This window comes from Venustampulla echinocandica (genome assembly GCF_003357145.1).
Source record: "Venustampulla echinocandica strain BP 5553 chromosome Unknown scaffold_1, whole genome shotgun sequence".
Classification (NCBI taxonomy): Eukaryota; Fungi; Ascomycota; class Leotiomycetes; order Helotiales; family Pleuroascaceae; genus Venustampulla; species Venustampulla echinocandica.
In genome coordinates, this window is record NW_022474206.1 from 527,871 (window position 1) to 541,135 (window position 13,265).

Genomic DNA, 13,265 nt, shown 5'->3' on the forward strand with positions numbered 1-13,265 from the left:
TCTGTCTCGTCTGCATCTTCTGTCTCGTCTGCATCCTCTGTCTCGTCTGCATCATCTGTCTCGTCTGCATCGTCTTCGCGCTGGGATGGGGCATTGCTACCTCTAATTATGCCAGGCAACATTAGTAGTAAGGCGTCAACATCGCCCTCACCTAGATTGGGAGGGAGTCGAGGGACTAAATACGGGGCCCATTGCGGATCATAGTCTAGATGTAGGATTGCTTCCTGAACCTGGCGGCGTATCTCGTCCGGATCAATGTTAGCTATGTCATCCGCCGGTATGATAGCAGGAATCCCATCCATATCCAAATCGGGTACATTTTCCCAGTCAATATCTGGATATAATGCCGCCAGATCAACATCTGGGAATACAACCTCCCAATTAACGGCCTCCCAATCAATAGCTGGGACCACCACATCGTTGTCACCTAATTCTCCCATTGGACCTGGTACTAGCGGATCATTATCCCCTGGTTGCGGTGCACCAGCTAGTATTAATCCAAGACCTACAGGTGCTGGCTCCCCCGTGTGAGGACCGGCGGAGGCATTGGGAGGCATTCCTGCAGCATTGCTGGATGAGCCCGCAAGCTCCGCATCGTTGGCGTCTGGAACATCATCTTCTGGCGAGTAGTCAGCCGGGTGGCGCCAGTTCACGTCGATGGTCCTACGGTGGGGATTTTCGTCGGACATAGCGGTTCGTACCTTGTTGAGTGCTCGTGTAGATGTATGAGGGTAGCAGGTCGAAGTTGAGGTTGTTTATGGAATGGAGAGTCAAAATGTACAATAGACTTACCAGCGAAGGTACTGTTTAAATGCATTTTGAACTACGGTTGTTTTTGCAGTGCGTTTCTGATCTAATAAGAGTACAGCAAAAAGAGTTGCGATAGCAATGCGCTTATTAATGAGAAAACAATAGAATTGTCGCTGTTCTGTACTAGGGAGGACTCCTTTGTCTTACAAATAGAAATCGACAATGTGTTGTTCTAGTATTTATTTACTCGACGGCTACCTACGGAGTAGCTGCTCGGGCGATGCTTTAAGCCAGGGCAGTTACCTCGCGTAGCTTCTGGGTTGAAGCCTTGCAAGTTTTGGGTTTTTTGAGCCTACGATTAAGGGCTGAAATCAAACCAACTACCTTATCTAAATGTTAATAGCACTAATGAAAACAATATTATAAGTAATAACCGTTTGATGTCATGGTGAAATAAAGGCCTTGCACCTGGCACCTTGGTGCAGAGCAAAATGCATTATATATCTGGTTTCAACCCGGGGCTCGCTAAATACACTTGGCGGAAAAGGGGGGGTTCTAGCCATACAAGACGGCCAAGCTGGGTCCAGCTGTGCTTGAAACATAATATCAAAATTCCTGAACAACAGCATCCCCTCCTGTGATTTCCCAATTCAGATTTGGACTGGTGTAGCACGTGATAATCGTCTAGTTATTGAGTAGCACTAACCAACGAGATGCGGAAAGCTATGTACATTGTACCTCGCCAAGTAAGAGTAAGAGAGCCTGCCAAACCCAAAAGTGAACTCCATTTTGCGAGGTTGCCTCTCTATAGAATTTTATACATATGCCAAGAAAGAAAAGGCATTCACCAAATCTCGCACCACAAAAGCAGTACTCAGTCATCATCATCACTGTCATCATCATCATCATCATCGTCATCATCATCACCACCCCCAAAACTACTAGCTGACGCTGACCCAGGTGCGGCGGCAGCAACCGGCGTCGTCGACCCGTTACTGGCAGCTACCCCTGCCATCGCAGCCCACTCCCCAAAACTCGCACTTCGCGCAAGGTTCAGCTGGGCTTGGAAAGTCTCAAATCCTGTAAACACAACCTTAATTAGCTTCGTCATCCACTACTTCGATATCTTCAAGACAGGTATAAGGGCAAATACATACCAGAGTTATGAAACGGCAACGTCGTTGCCGGATCAGCCGCATTTTTAACGGCCTTACTCGCCAACGCCCACCCCATCTCAAAACCCGCTGAATTCGTGTCACCCGCGGCAAACCCCAACTTTCCATCTATACAGTTCTGGCAAAGAAAGGTAAACTTCATATGGGTCCCATTGGCACTCGTTCCCTGTGGTATTGGCGACACAGCAAAGCTGCCCGTGGTCACTGGCGGGCTATCATCCTCATTCTTCGCGAGCCGGAATGAACTTGTCACATTATTCCCAGTCGGCCAGGCCACGAGCAAAAGGGGGCCCACCATCTCGTCTGCTAGAGAGATGCCTCCCCAACCAGCATTGGCAGGCGTAGGGAAGTCCATTTGACCAATAAAGTCTGTTGTGGGGTTTTCTGGAAGGGCGATGCCAAAACCAAATTGTGTTTTGGCGCCGAAGAATCGTTGGAAGGTGATACCGGTATCAGTATCGGTGAAAGTGCTTGTTGTGGCTGAGGCGGCAAGAGTGAGACTGGGGAGGAAAAAGAGGACCCTGAGATAGGGGAGAAATGATAATGCGATCATGGTGTGTGGTTGATTGTAGTAAACTGAAGGTGTTGGGTGGTGAGAGGTTGCCCTGGTCAAGTGATGATTGAAGAAGGATAGGAGGCCAGAAGATGATGATATGCAGGTGAGTTAAAGAGGTGATGATATTCAGGCAAATCCATCACTCTTATACAACCATTTGCGGAGGCATACCCCCTTCCAGCCATTCTATCTCTAATCCACAGAGCACACCTCGAAACATCAACTCCGTTCCAATCCAGCAAATGCTCGCGTGCCCCAAGACATCAGAAGTTTTACCAGTAGCAACAAAGGTATCATGGAAAACTGCTATAGGCTTAGCCACCATATCAATTTCAACGCAAGGCTAGTCGAGGCGACCACATACTTGGCTCCAATGCTTGTGTCTAATGCTTAGCACAGCATCGACCGCAACTTCGAGGCGAGAATGATAGGGATCTAATCTTCGATAGTTACATCTAGTGGATCAATATCTTGGCATTGTATCACCCGCAGACATTTCCACGCTCGACGCGAGATTGATTGCTATGGAGTAGAAGCTGATTGGAGAGTACTTCAAAAAGAATCTTGGCTCTGTATCAAACGCTCGAGGCTGAGAAGAGAATGTCGTCGTGTGTTGAAACCGTATCTGGCCTACCTCAAAGTCTTCTAACTTCGAAATACCAGGATACGTCAAACAATAAGTGGCGCGGGCGGAACTGACAGGGCTATCGCTCGCGCTTGCTTTGGAACAGAGTTCTTTTCGTTCTTGGCCCGCTCACCACTTGGAGCTCGGGGGAGGAAGATGTAATTTATTTTGAAATAGAAAAAAGCAATAGCATGGTCTTGGAATCATTGCATCTCAAACCTTTATTTTAAAAGCCAAAAACCTCACACCACGCGGTTGACAGTCCTCAATCAGTAGCAGTTTTCACCCGCTGGTTGTGCCGTCGATATAACGAAGCAAGTCTGGGGAAAGAAGAAACAAATCGAAGGTTGTCTCAGGTACCTGCGAACTACTCGAGTAGCGACTAGGAATGCTCCGGAGAAGCCTAGCTTCAGCAAGTTACGCTTTCTCCCCGCCCCACTCCCAGCAGATCATCAAGGGTATGGTCGTAGGAACGGAAAGTATAGCCACACGAGATTCCAAGTTGGGTTTCCCAGAGTACGCCTAACGGAGAAAACGCCTTGAGCTTAGATCCATATATGGCGCTTTAGTTGTTTGTTGATGTGTGGACCTCGGACCTGCGACAGAAGTCAGACACGTAACGTGCCGAGGGACACGCGATGGTGACCAGGAAAGTCGTAGCGATCCGATTTGGGTTCTCGCTTATGGTGTGCATGTGCATCCACGGGATTTTTACATCGCACTCATGGAGATCTAATAAGCTTGGAGCTGGCTGCTGGCGGCTGGTTGCCCCTTTTCGTTATTATTTGCAACGCTCCATGTGTTACTACGCGCATTCCCATAACGTACCGTAAACACTCTGTGGCAGTGCGCTGCCCCAGCGGGCTGGCTTAACTTAATCCTAGAAGACTATCCATCGAAGATAATTGGCCAACTATGAAGGACTTCCGTATGATCGGCGCTACTTTCAAAGTGCAGGCGCTGGAGAGGCGCAGAGAGCTCAGAAGAACCGCGTGGCAGGGGCTTCAGTCACTGGAGGTACCTCCGTACCGCGCCAGCAATTGTATGATCTACGATCTACGCTACACGCCGCCACTCGTAACTCGATTGATGCTTGCCCGAACCTAATCCGCTTATCCAGGCCATTGATTTTGATTCCCCTTGAACTTTGTCACGTGCATAGTAGTCAATCTCGCTTGGGAGGTTGGGAATAGGGGGGCAACAGGAGGGAGAGCGGGCGAGGGATGCGCGTTGATGGTGTGTTGGCAATGTCTTGCAAACCAAGAACGAATTCACTGCCGTAAGCAGCAATGCACACTTGATGTGTACAAAGCAGTAAGTACCACTGACTCATCTTCAGGCATTGGATGAATAAATTTAGATCCGCCGTTCAACTTCGATGGTTTGACAGGCTGCGGGAGTCGTTGAAGTTTCGTCGGTGATAGTACTAAGAGGCGTTAGCCAGGGGCTATGCTAAACGATCATCAAAAGAGCGCACTCACTCTTGAGTTGACGGTTAGATGAAAGGGCTGATCAGTGGGCAGGAGTGTACTTGTTGCCATAAGCTTCTATGGGGCAGTATTCAAGGGGTATCTAATTATATTTGTCATGGATCTAATCTGTGAAGTTTAGGAGATTCATATGGTGTTTCGATTCTACCAGGGAGATGAGTACCAGTAAGGTATGAAAAAGCCATGCATTGTTGAGCTAATTTTATGGACGATGAGAATGAGAGGATTTGTGAAAAGCCGTGAGCTGAGCTTTTGACATATCCCCCCTTTCTCTCTGAAATTGTCGATATTCTACACAGTCTCTCTCCATAGAGCCCTTTGATACCCTATACGGCGATACCCTACTACACATACAAACATACTTGCTTCCTTGCCCGCCCACCTTTATGAACCATAGCTAACCATTTCGCAGTCTGTCAGAGATGCCTTCGTCGTTAAGCTTTTAGGCTACCTCCCAAGGCTCCCACAATCCTGCGTAGAGATCGAACTCATCCAGGTCATACTCGAAGCCCTTAACCCAGCATTTTCTCAAAGGGCTCGGATCATTGACTCGATACTCCTGGAACGGCTTATGACGGTAAAGCCACAACTCTGCGCTGGTGATAAGTGCCTCCTCCATCCTAAATCCAGCAGAAATCATGATGTCTTCTTCCTCTCGTTCCTTCATGCGACGCCTATGCAAGGCCACCTCCTTCTCGTAGGCGCTGAGTTCGGGTTTGGGACGAGCACGGGAGGGAATCTTTCGGGCATTGGGGCGAGGACTTGGCGGATAACCCTCCAGTGCTGGGATAGGACCAGAGACGAGAATGGGTGTCTGTGGGACAGATTCGTAGATCCCCAGTTCTGGAGAGGGGAGGGCGTCGGCTGGGGTGGGGTTCTGTCGCTCGATGTCAAGCGGATCTTCGAGAGAGATCTCGTCGTAATCGACGTAATCGACGTCGTCGTCGCTAGCCACATGGCCCATATCATCAGTCTCGTCGGTGGAAGCTGATGAGGATGGCAAAGCGGTCTCCAGAGGGCTCGGTTCTGGGGAATCCATCAGGAAGATTTTGTTTGTAATGTCGGATGCAACCGGGGTGATGGTGGTCAATGGCTTGGGTTTGATCAAACATTCGTACCGATCTGCAAGATCAGAGTTGATATCTTTTGGCGCGTGTAAGTGAGAATTTACTTGTTTTCACGAGACGCGTCACATACCGACTAGCTCGTTCATGGTCTTGACTTCTTCTTATCTCTTTGTGAGTTCCTTGATACTTGAGGTTGTTGGTGCTGCAGCTGGTACGTCGATATTACCAGAGATGGTGTTGGTTGGAGGTTGTAGGAAGGTGAAAGGCTTGAGGGACGAGAAACCCCATTAGTCGATCGCCCATTCTGCTGTCCTTGACGGTGAATGTAGCGGTGGAGTGAAAACAATAGTGAATTCGTCCTGGTTTTAAGAATATAAGCTGCAGTAAATGGGAGGTAACAATGGCGGTGAGTCTGTGCTGCTTCTGAGGAAGTGAGTTTAACAAAGCGGTCAGGAAGACATACAAGAAGTTCATTGCTGTGTATAGCACGGGTTTGTTATTGTTAGACTCACAAAGCATATGTGAGACGAATAAAACTTGTGTTCTTAACTTGTTGCGCCAGGCCCGCTGGCTGTTGTCTATTGTCCATAGCTATGTTCGCTAGGTTCTCTTTGTTTATCACCTTTGTAGCCAGATAGTCCTACCAACTCTGACAACTTTTCCTTACCTAACTTAGCCAGATACCGAACGTATATTGATAATAGCCTATTTTGTGCTCGTGTCTTCTGTATGGAAGCAGCGGAAGGGCAATATACTAGAGAAATCATAAGAGACAATCAAACTGCATGACAAGCCGATAGAATCGTTGTAGTACACCTCACTCGAGTGAAGCAATTGGAAGCTCAAAGGCCCAGGCTTCGTGTCTGGCCATATAGGTACCTGTGAGGGAAGAAATATAGACAGGAAGATCCGACACTCTTCTATAACATTGAATTAGCTGAAGAGCTTACATGAAGTCAACTGTGGTCCTTCTCTGGCTCTATCTCCAGCTTTCGCTTTTCACTTTCAAGAAATTTTTCCCTCTCTTCCAGCATCCAGAACTTCCTCAAACCGCTCGGCACCCGGCAACGATATCTCCGCAATGTAACGTCTGCCTTCAACTTGTCCTCAGCCTCCGTAGCATCTACCCTTTCCACCCTTATCCCTTCAATATCTCCCTCCCTCTGATTCCGATTCCTGCGTGCGGACCTTCGCATGGTCATCGCCCTCCTTTGATGTTGCTCAACCACGCCTTTCCCGTCTCTAACCGCTCGTAACACGAGGAATTTCGATAGTGCCTGCCGAACCGCGGCGTTTATGGAAGGATCGACATACCGAGTATCTGATGCTTCGATTTCCCTTAGTATGGAAGCTACTGGTGCCCGCACGGTGTAGCGCTCGGCGACGCCGGGATGCCGGCCATTGATCGGGATCATAATCCAGGCCAAGTGCCGCCTGATCTTTCCCTGATTTCTTGATGATGTGTGGGGAGCTATAGGGGATGGATGATCCCCACATGTGTAGAGCTCGCCGTTTCTATTTCGGAGGATGATTCGCCACAGAATGACGCCGTCGTCCTGCTCCCTAAGCTCAACTAAATATTTGGAACGACCCATCTGAAGCATGCAACTATTAGCTGGTATTCTTTGAAACTCATAAGACTTGGGGCTGGGACGCATGCCTTGACTCTTGGTAGGGGCGGTGATTGCAGGAGGTTGCGGGTGAATTAAAAAACAAAGCTCAATAGCAATGTAATGGCGGTGAGAATCCAATCGAACAACAATAGATCGAGCTTCTGGTTCGATCTTGAACCTGATAGCGGCACTCTAGTTGAGTAAAGAGGACCGTCCAGTTTATTGCTAGTTAATGATTGCAGGCTGATTCTGTATATATAAAACTCTTTAATAGCACCTGCTCTCAATGTCTCTTATTTTTACCGCTTTGGGTGGTTGACCTGAGGATATTTCCATATTTCCACAAGAGGTTGATAATTTAAGAACGGGCGCATATAATCAATCCACGATTCCTTGCATGAGGTCTCACCTCAACCTATTGTTCTCCTTGAGGAAAGCGCCCACCATTCACCCCTTCCCCCCTTTCCCTAAGCGAGATGGATTTCGATTAGTGGATATCTCGCCGCCTAGCCAACCATAATTTGTCATTTTTGCAGGGCCTAGTTTACGAACGCCCTCGATGGGATCGTCTGGCGTCTAGAGCCTTTTAATCGGAAATAAGAAACTATGGTCATTCGGTAATGGATAAGAAAAGGAGCTGTAAGGCGGTTTCCGAAATCTCATCCATGGAGGGAAACCTGATAGTGCTCATTCTTGGAATTGCGAGAGGTCTCCCTTGGGTCTTTACATTACAGTTCGCCATAATATTCTTGTTTTACTACTTCCCACATCTTTTTGCATGTCAGATGATGTCTTCTCCTCTGACCTGTGACATCAGATACGGCGACTCAAAGGGTGTTTTATGATCAATCACTTTGCTCAGATAGGGCATAGGCGCAAAAACAATTGCAGGCCAGGTGAGTAAACTACTTGGTAAAAATCCAATTCTGTGCTTCCTCAGCTATTAAATTATCAAACCATGTAACAAAATAATATGAAGCGCGAAATCAAGTTGGTTGTTAGATTCCAGCATTTCCATCAGTGCCATCACTAAACACAAATTCAAGCCCAAGGTGGCTTCCCGGAGATCCTTTTACAAGTACTCTCTAGCTGAATTCGATACCGCCATCAATAATCAGGGTCTGTCCCGTCATATAATCACTGTCTGGGCTCGCTAAATAACTGACGCACTTGGAGACATCCTCCGGCACACTTGTCCTTCCAAGCGCAATCAATTCATCGCTATACTTCTTGATTGTGTCTCCCTTCTGGACTCCCTTCTTCTTCCCTATTTCCTCATCAATTAGGTCCCACATAGCTGTCCCTACAATTCCTGGAGCGTAGCCATTGACGGTAATCTTGTGCTCGGCCATTTCCATCGCGAAGGCCTGGGTAAAGCCTCTGACAGCCCATTTGGATGCCGAGTAATGGGATAGCATAGCAAAAGGTTTGAAAGCCACAATGCTATTAGTTTGCTTTCATTAGCACAACATAATCATATTATCCTGCTAACTTTGAGGGAGACAAACCTTGCACAACCAATGAGCTTTCCTCCCGTTCCTTGTTTGATCATTTGCTTGGCTGCCGCACTATAGCAATTGAAGACTCCAAACACGTTGATTTCGAACATACGCTTAACATCATCTTCCGTTAGGTCCAACAATGCTTTCACTTGCGCGATTCCGGCATTGGCAATCATGACATTAAGGGGGCCGAGAGCATCGACTGCGGCAGCAATTAAACCTTCCACTTCAGAAAGTTTAGAGACATCGGCAGCATGGCCGTAGGCTTGGCGCCCAAGAGCTTTAATTTCTGACACAGTCTGGTAGGGGATATTAGATATTATTCCAAGAATGTATTGTCTAGATGCGAACAAAAAATAGTGGGAAAATAGGATAAGGAAGACGGTACCTCATCAATTCCAGCCTGGTTTGCTGCGATGTCATTGATGCAAACGTCATATCCGTCTTCCGCAAGCCGGATGGCAACTGATTTGCCTCTATAATTTAATCAAAAGGGGTTCTAGATAATTGGGGAGAGTATATCTTCTTACATTCCTCGTGCAGATCCTGTTACTATAACTGTCCTTTTACCATAGTCCCTCGTGACAGCGGTACTGCTTTGGCCGGCACTTGCCATATTTGAATTGAGTGCTGATATTTAATATCCCGAGACCTGCTATTGATAGAACAGAGGAGCCTGGAAACTTATAACTGATTGAAATTAAAAAATAGAGTTAATTGGGAAACTGCGAAGGATGGTAGATTAAGAGGAAGGGTGAACTCGTGGCATATATAGTTGCCTAATGCTCAATTATGGAGTCGCGCAGCTACGCGGCGTTGTTGACTTGTTATGAAGCTATGATGAGGGGAAACAGTTGTACGAACAACTTAGGAAGTGGGGTTGATGGGGTTGACGGGGTCGGGCTTCGCAACAACGAGACGCCGGTAAGCTCATACTGCAGAACCCCGCATACGTGGTATTACCGTAATATATGATAGACGTTGATTTGTAGGGAATAAAGGATCGCCGGGCGCTGCATGCAGCGTGGCAGGTAGTTCCTCAGCTATATTAGTACTGTGGGGGACATTACTCGCCAAACTTCCATATTTCTAGTAATTAGGAAGGCAACTTGTAATCTAGGCCTGTGGGCCCCAGAAGACGTTGAAATGCACCTATCACACGGAATTAGTGGGATTGTTTTTGTAGGCAGGTTTCGAACACTTCTGCTCATATGAGGGGTATCCGGCCAAATGGATGTTTCGAAGTTCTGCGCCTCCGCCACTACTAACGGCAATATAGCATGTTGCCGGAAAAAGGGGAGTATGGATTCATCAGAGAACCATTAGATGCCTATACCGCCCTATCGAATCTTAATAATTGCCCCAGAAAGGTCGTAGAAAGCATATACAGGACCAGGTCACATGACACTATTGGTATACTGGTCGTGTGAAAAGTGTACCTCATCGGTTGATAAGGACCAAAATGGTCTACAGTATATTAGAATATACATTAACGTTATGTGCTGGAAGATCTCTAATTTCTGGAAATTTTGAATATAAAGGGTGAGTTAAACTGTTAGTCCAGTTGTAACTTCGGATTATTGTTCTATTTCCCCAACTTTCCTAGAATGTTACTATCATACGTTTTCAAAATCCATACAAAGGTAATTCAGCAAAATATTTAAGTATAACTTTTATTTTATAGTCTACCATAGATTCCATTCCGAGGGTTTAATAAATGGTGGTATGAAAATTAGTTTTCACACTTCTTCCAATACCATCCACGCTTTACCAGCACCCATAGATTTAACATCTTCGCCACTCAAGTCCAAAAACGACATACTTGATACTGACACTATTTTTGTCCTTAGATGTACCTGCATTGATCCGAGCAGCGTTCTTGATATTGAGGTACTGGGACTCGTTGCAGGGAGACCACACTTTGTTGGAGATAACGTTTGTGGAAGGGATTGCGTTGTTGGCAACTGGCCCGGTGATGGTTTTTGACACGGTTGATTGATCAGTGGCTATTCAAAGGGGAAAGCAATTAGCAATATTCGTTGCTAAGAAGTTATGATATGCAAGGGGAAATGGCGCAGTATGAGAGAAAAGAGCAACAGAGGGGCCCTTTTCGAGCGAGAAAAGATAAACATGACTTACAGCCTCCAAAATAGAGAGTGATATCGTGTATAGCGGAAGCTCCTTCGCTAATACGGGCAGAGTCGATGACTGTCACTTCCTTGACGCGGTACTGTAGTCCATCCGGATACGAAATGTCGATGGCAACCTGGCAAAATTGGCGTTGTTTGTCAACGGCATCGCCAGATTTGTAGCTTGCTGTGAATTGAGGGAAGGACTCAACGAGGCTATAGAGATAGTATATTAGTGACGATGTGCCGGAATTTGGTACCAGGGGAATAAGTTACCCGACTGCGGCACCATTTATTGAGACAGCTGCGGGATGTTGCTGGTCACAACCCTGGCCGCCACGTGAAAGGATACCGTTGTATTTCACCTTGCTTAAATCTATATCGGTGGCAGAAACTGGGGTGGCAGTAACTGGGGTAATAATGCAGACTGCAGCTAGCAGCGAGGTGAAAATCTGGGAAATCATTTTGATGTGAGAAAAGGAGTTGAAATGGTTGAATTCAAAAAGTTAAGTTTCTAAGATCGCCAACAGACTAGTTTTATATCTAACAAGAAGCGGGGGAAATGCCAATTCTAGGCAACTATCATTGATATCTTATATATAGAAACTTTCTATTGTGGCGATAGAGTGGTAGTACGTACAGTAGTACCACGTGGAGAATTGGCCGGATCACTAAACCCCGTACGGATAAACTCCAGAACCAGGACACGAGCGAAAACCTCATACTACGCTATATAGCCTATGGATATTAAATTACCTTTTTTTGTTATCCGGGGAATTTGGGATGAAAACTATCGGAATCGCCGCCACACTTCGTACCCACGAACTTGGCACGATGGACGATGCAGTGGTATTCACGTAGGGCCTATGCATGCAACATGTGAGATGAATCTATCGAATCCTCCTCGGGGAAATGGGGTCTGGGTCCGCCCTAACCGTTGACAAGACGCATCTAGCCCTCCGCCCTTGGCGTTTGCATGTTTGACTTAAGTTAAGATACCTGCACAGTAGGCTCCGAGTGAACCAAAGATGTACGGAGAGTAGAGTTCAAGGGGAATAACTGTACAGTAACCGGGGATTTGAGTACACCCACCTTCCTAAATAAATCCCTTCATAAGGGTATATATATGAGTAAATTTAGTAGGAAGTGCATATCGCCTCCATAATTAATATAACGTCAAGTACACATGAGGTTGCACGGAGACGGCCAATCTCTCGCGGACATACTTTCGCAAGAAGCCGCGAGACCCCTGGAATAAGTACCTACCTACCTAGGTGCCCAATGTAATTAACAATTCACGACTTATGGGGCGAGAAAGTGTGGATGTTTCCAAGACCGCCTACTACATCTCTACTGTTACGTTCGAAAATTTGCCCTTCTTCAACTGGGTGTCCCGGACGATGTGGTTCATATCGTTGAAGCCAACCTATCCATCCTCCTTAAAATAGCACAGGTGAACAAGGCCACCAGAGTAAGTGTCTCGGTGCATAGCAGCAATAATTGCACGACGACCTAATTCGAGAGCTTCTTTATCGGTGGGATCGTAGCGGTATTGCGAGTCGAACACACCATAGGCAAATGTATGGCTACTGCCGACGTAGGATTGTTATCACATATCCCGGTACCGTTACTGTCGACGTAGTACAAACAAGGGCTCTTCAAGTGGAATTGCTTCTGCGCAAATGGTTCCCTAGGGCGATCATCAAGCTCTTGCGTAGATTAGTGGATCTATCAACACATGCGACGCTCAATCCCATTCCTTTAATGAGATCAGATGACGTTCGGGAGAGTTTTGGAGGCTGCGGCGACAGATATGGGGCGCTTGTGTCGGAGCTCATGAAGTCGACAATACATGCTGCATGATTGTTAGTTATGTCTTGGAAAGATACGTACCATACATTAGATAAGGTACCCACCTGCCTTAGGTACCTGGTAGGAAATAGGAAAGCCAAACTAGTCTTGACAATCCTATGATCTAAATCGGCAACAGCTTTTATCGGCGAATAAATGATTACATACCACAGAGCGCCACCAGCCTAGCAATAAGTTCTTGGTCTCTATAACCTTTTTGATCCTCTGGCTCGCAATCCAATTACCTGGATCGCCTTGGAATCTGTGCAGACCATGACGCCGCACCAGTATTTGAACGTAAGAGTGGTCGACCCATGAGTTAGCTTGATAGGAACATCTGCAGTTGAACGACTATCTGTTATCGCTCGAAGAACTTCTACGGGCTGTAGAGCCTTAGCAAGAGCTTCTTTAAAGCCGTGGTAGGCATCATTGTAGGTACATGGGCCATCGGATGGGTCGCAAACTTCACGCTTAAGGTCGTGGTCGTTTGTTGTGGCAGCTCGACCA

General features: G+C 46.8%; 6 protein-coding genes across 6 annotated transcripts in view; all 6 read right to left on the bottom strand.

Moving 5' to 3' along the window:
* BP5553_02703 (uncharacterized protein) overlaps window positions 1-689 on the bottom strand; it is a gene marked incomplete at both ends in the record, with an annotated part of 1,349 nt that extends 660 nt beyond the window's left edge. The window contains one exon of the mRNA XM_032011326.1: window positions 152-689. Within this exon, the coding sequence (XP_031871019.1) occupies window positions 152-689 (538 nt within the window). The remainder of the gene's footprint in view (window positions 1-151) is intronic.
* A 935-nt stretch (window positions 690-1,624) lies between these two features.
* On the bottom strand, window positions 1,625-2,478 carry BP5553_02704 (Uncharacterized protein; the record flags this gene model as incomplete). Its single annotated transcript, XM_032011327.1, has 2 exons — window positions 1,625-1,830; window positions 1,908-2,478. 2 exons carry the CDS (start codon window positions 2,476-2,478, stop codon window positions 1,625-1,627), a joined length of 777 nt encoding a protein of 258 aa, XP_031871020.1.
* Window positions 2,479-5,038: 2,560 nt separating this feature from the next.
* Window positions 5,039-5,809, bottom strand: BP5553_02705 (uncharacterized protein; the record flags this gene model as incomplete). The annotated part of the gene is made up of 2 exons (XM_032011328.1): window positions 5,039-5,739; window positions 5,794-5,809. The coding sequence occupies 2 exons, from the start codon at window positions 5,807-5,809 to the stop codon at window positions 5,039-5,041; spliced, it is 717 nt and encodes a 238-aa protein (XP_031871021.1).
* An 810-nt stretch (window positions 5,810-6,619) lies between these two features.
* Window positions 6,620-7,258, bottom strand: BP5553_02706 (uncharacterized protein; the record flags this gene model as incomplete). Its single annotated transcript, XM_032011329.1, has 1 exon — window positions 6,620-7,258. The coding sequence occupies one exon, from the start codon at window positions 7,256-7,258 to the stop codon at window positions 6,620-6,622; it is 639 nt and encodes a 212-aa protein (XP_031871022.1).
* Window positions 7,259-8,361: 1,103 nt separating this feature from the next.
* Window positions 8,362-9,394, bottom strand: BP5553_02707 (NAD(P)-binding Rossmann-fold containing protein; the record flags this gene model as incomplete). The annotated part of the gene is made up of 4 exons (XM_032011330.1): window positions 8,362-8,719; window positions 8,785-9,077; window positions 9,167-9,254; window positions 9,309-9,394. 4 exons carry the CDS (start codon window positions 9,392-9,394, stop codon window positions 8,362-8,364), a joined length of 825 nt encoding a protein of 274 aa, XP_031871023.1.
* Window positions 9,395-10,563: 1,169 nt separating this feature from the next.
* Window positions 10,564-11,371, bottom strand: BP5553_02708 (uncharacterized protein; the record flags this gene model as incomplete). Its single annotated transcript, XM_032011331.1, has 3 exons — window positions 10,564-10,784; window positions 10,918-11,123; window positions 11,184-11,371. The coding sequence occupies 3 exons, from the start codon at window positions 11,369-11,371 to the stop codon at window positions 10,564-10,566; spliced, it is 615 nt and encodes a 204-aa protein (XP_031871024.1).
* Between the last annotated feature and the right edge of the window lie 1,894 nt (window positions 11,372-13,265).